Source organism: Galeopterus variegatus, unplaced genomic scaffold (assembly GCF_000696425.1).
Source record: "Galeopterus variegatus unplaced genomic scaffold, G_variegatus-3.0.2 Scaffold367, whole genome shotgun sequence".
Classification (NCBI taxonomy): Eukaryota; Metazoa; Chordata; class Mammalia; order Dermoptera; family Cynocephalidae; genus Galeopterus; species Galeopterus variegatus.
Window position 1 is genome coordinate 484,164 of NW_007726478.1, and position 1,868 is coordinate 486,031.

Here is a 1,868-nt window from a genome sequence, read left to right on the forward strand (position 1 = left end):
GAGCGCCGCCACGCTTCCCAAGCGGCGCACTGTAGCAGTGTGCCACCGGGCCGGCCCACAAATGACATTTTTGAATTGGACAAACTCCTTGTAGCTCGACACAGTGTATGATAAAAAGCTGATTACATTCCAAGTCACCGCAAAAGTTTTAAAAATTTAAAAAACAAAGCTGACTAGAATCACAGAGGGGCACAGGAAATTAGTTTTTTACAGCCAACTGCCACTTGACATTCGTAAATGGTCAGGCTGATGTCAGACTTTCAAGGGCCTCCTGTGCTCACGGCCCTTTGCTGGGGACAGGGTCCCTAGTGTCAAGGGGCTGGCAGCCCACAAATAGCTGGCCAAGGAAGGAGCGAGCCTCGTGCCTGGGCCTCCACTGCAGCCCTGCCAAAGCCTCAGTTCCTCGCCTGTGAGACAGGAAGATAGGGCTAGTAACATCTAGAGGGGTTGTGAGGATTCAGTGCAAGAACTGACCCCTGAACATGCCCCAAGCTGGGCACAGTTCTGGTGATCGTCCCCACGACCACACGGAAGGTGGGGGTTTCTATAGCTACCAGTCACAAAATAACCCATTCAAAGAAGCAAGTACAAATAATAATCCACCTACCAGAAGTGTTTGTTTCTCTTTACAATCAAAGTGCTTTAATCTTCTCAGTGACACTGTGATTCTTGATGAGGCAGAGAGAGGTAAAAATTAACACACATGAACTTCTTCTCATGACCTACATAATTTTCCCTCCTCTGATAATATTAGAGGGCCACAGAGCCTCTACCAGCACCAGTGTATTCACTGAAGGTGACTGTTTCTTGGCTGCCTAAAGAAGCCTTCAGAGCCGCCCCTGCGGGTCCAGCGACTTTAGCACTAACTGGCCCTGGAGAAGGGACGTGGCTGGGCCCCATCAGGACAGGCCGACCCCGAGGCCTGGGTCTCAACTCCACACCCCACCATCCACCAGGAGCAGCACAGGAGCACCGTGGGTCAAGCAACGCCAGCTAGGCACACCCAGCGCTGGCTACGTAAGGCTGCTTCGAGCAAGCTAACACGCTTATGCGTGTTCTCATCCACATCTGAGATCTGAGCGGGGAATGAGTGACAGAGACCAGCCAGGCAGCAAAACCCAGGCTTCTGAAGCAGGGACAGTCTTCACAACATCCGTGCTGAGCAAGTTTTGACAAGACTTGTGGGAAATGGGGTAGAGGAACCACTAGCGTCTGGTTGGGCTGCCTTTCAAAGCCTGCAAATAGTTTTGAAAACTGGAGCGCTGGACCACTTTACTTTAAACACTGCTTCTGTTTGGATTATTCTTCCTGATGAGTGAGGGGTCACAAGACCCTTCCCAGCCCTGCCAGGGCCCCAGGCTCATCCCGGGGCACTCCCTCCCACTCTGTCCATCACCACATTCCCTGTGGGAGCTGTCAGGCCATCACCGGGGACCAGTCACAAAGAACAAGAGCAGGTTTACCCCTTCCCTTTCGGGTCCATGTGTCCTTCGATGAAGAGCACACTGGCTTTCTTATCTCTCCTCCTGATGCTCTTGATCTGTCGGCAAATCCAAGAAAATAAAGCATCAGGAACAAAGAAGGGATTATAGATTTTGAATATTTTCTCCATCACCTGAATTAGCTTGGTGGTGAATGGCTGGAATCTGTGCTGAGCGACGCCACCAGCTCTGGGAGACCCGGGCAAAGCCACAGCAGTCAGATACCGAGAAGCTGGCCTGGGCTTTGCTTCATACATCGCACTAAGTGATTTTACATCTGAGCAGAATCAGGCAGTTTTCTGTTTTGGTCTTTTGGGTTTTTTTGTTTTTTGGTGGCTGGCCAGTACAGGGATGGAACCCTGGACCTGGGTGTTATCAGCACCACGC

The 1,868-nt window shown here is 51.3% G+C and overlaps 1 protein-coding gene across 4 annotated transcripts in view; it reads right to left on the reverse strand.

The window, feature by feature from the left end:
- The window catches only part of LOC103586714 (PWWP domain-containing protein MUM1), a 22,409-nt gene that overhangs the window by 8,011 nt on the left and 12,530 nt on the right, over window positions 1–1,868 (reverse strand). For all 4 annotated transcript variants that reach the window (XM_008568026.1, XM_008568023.1, XM_008568024.1 and 1 more), the window contains 2 exons: window positions 1,464–1,540; window positions 608–668 (listed from right to left, as the gene is read on the reverse strand). In XM_008568026.1, the coding sequence (XP_008566248.1) occupies window positions 608–668; window positions 1,464–1,540 (138 nt within the window). The remainder of the gene's footprint in view (window positions 1–607; window positions 669–1,463; window positions 1,541–1,868) is intronic.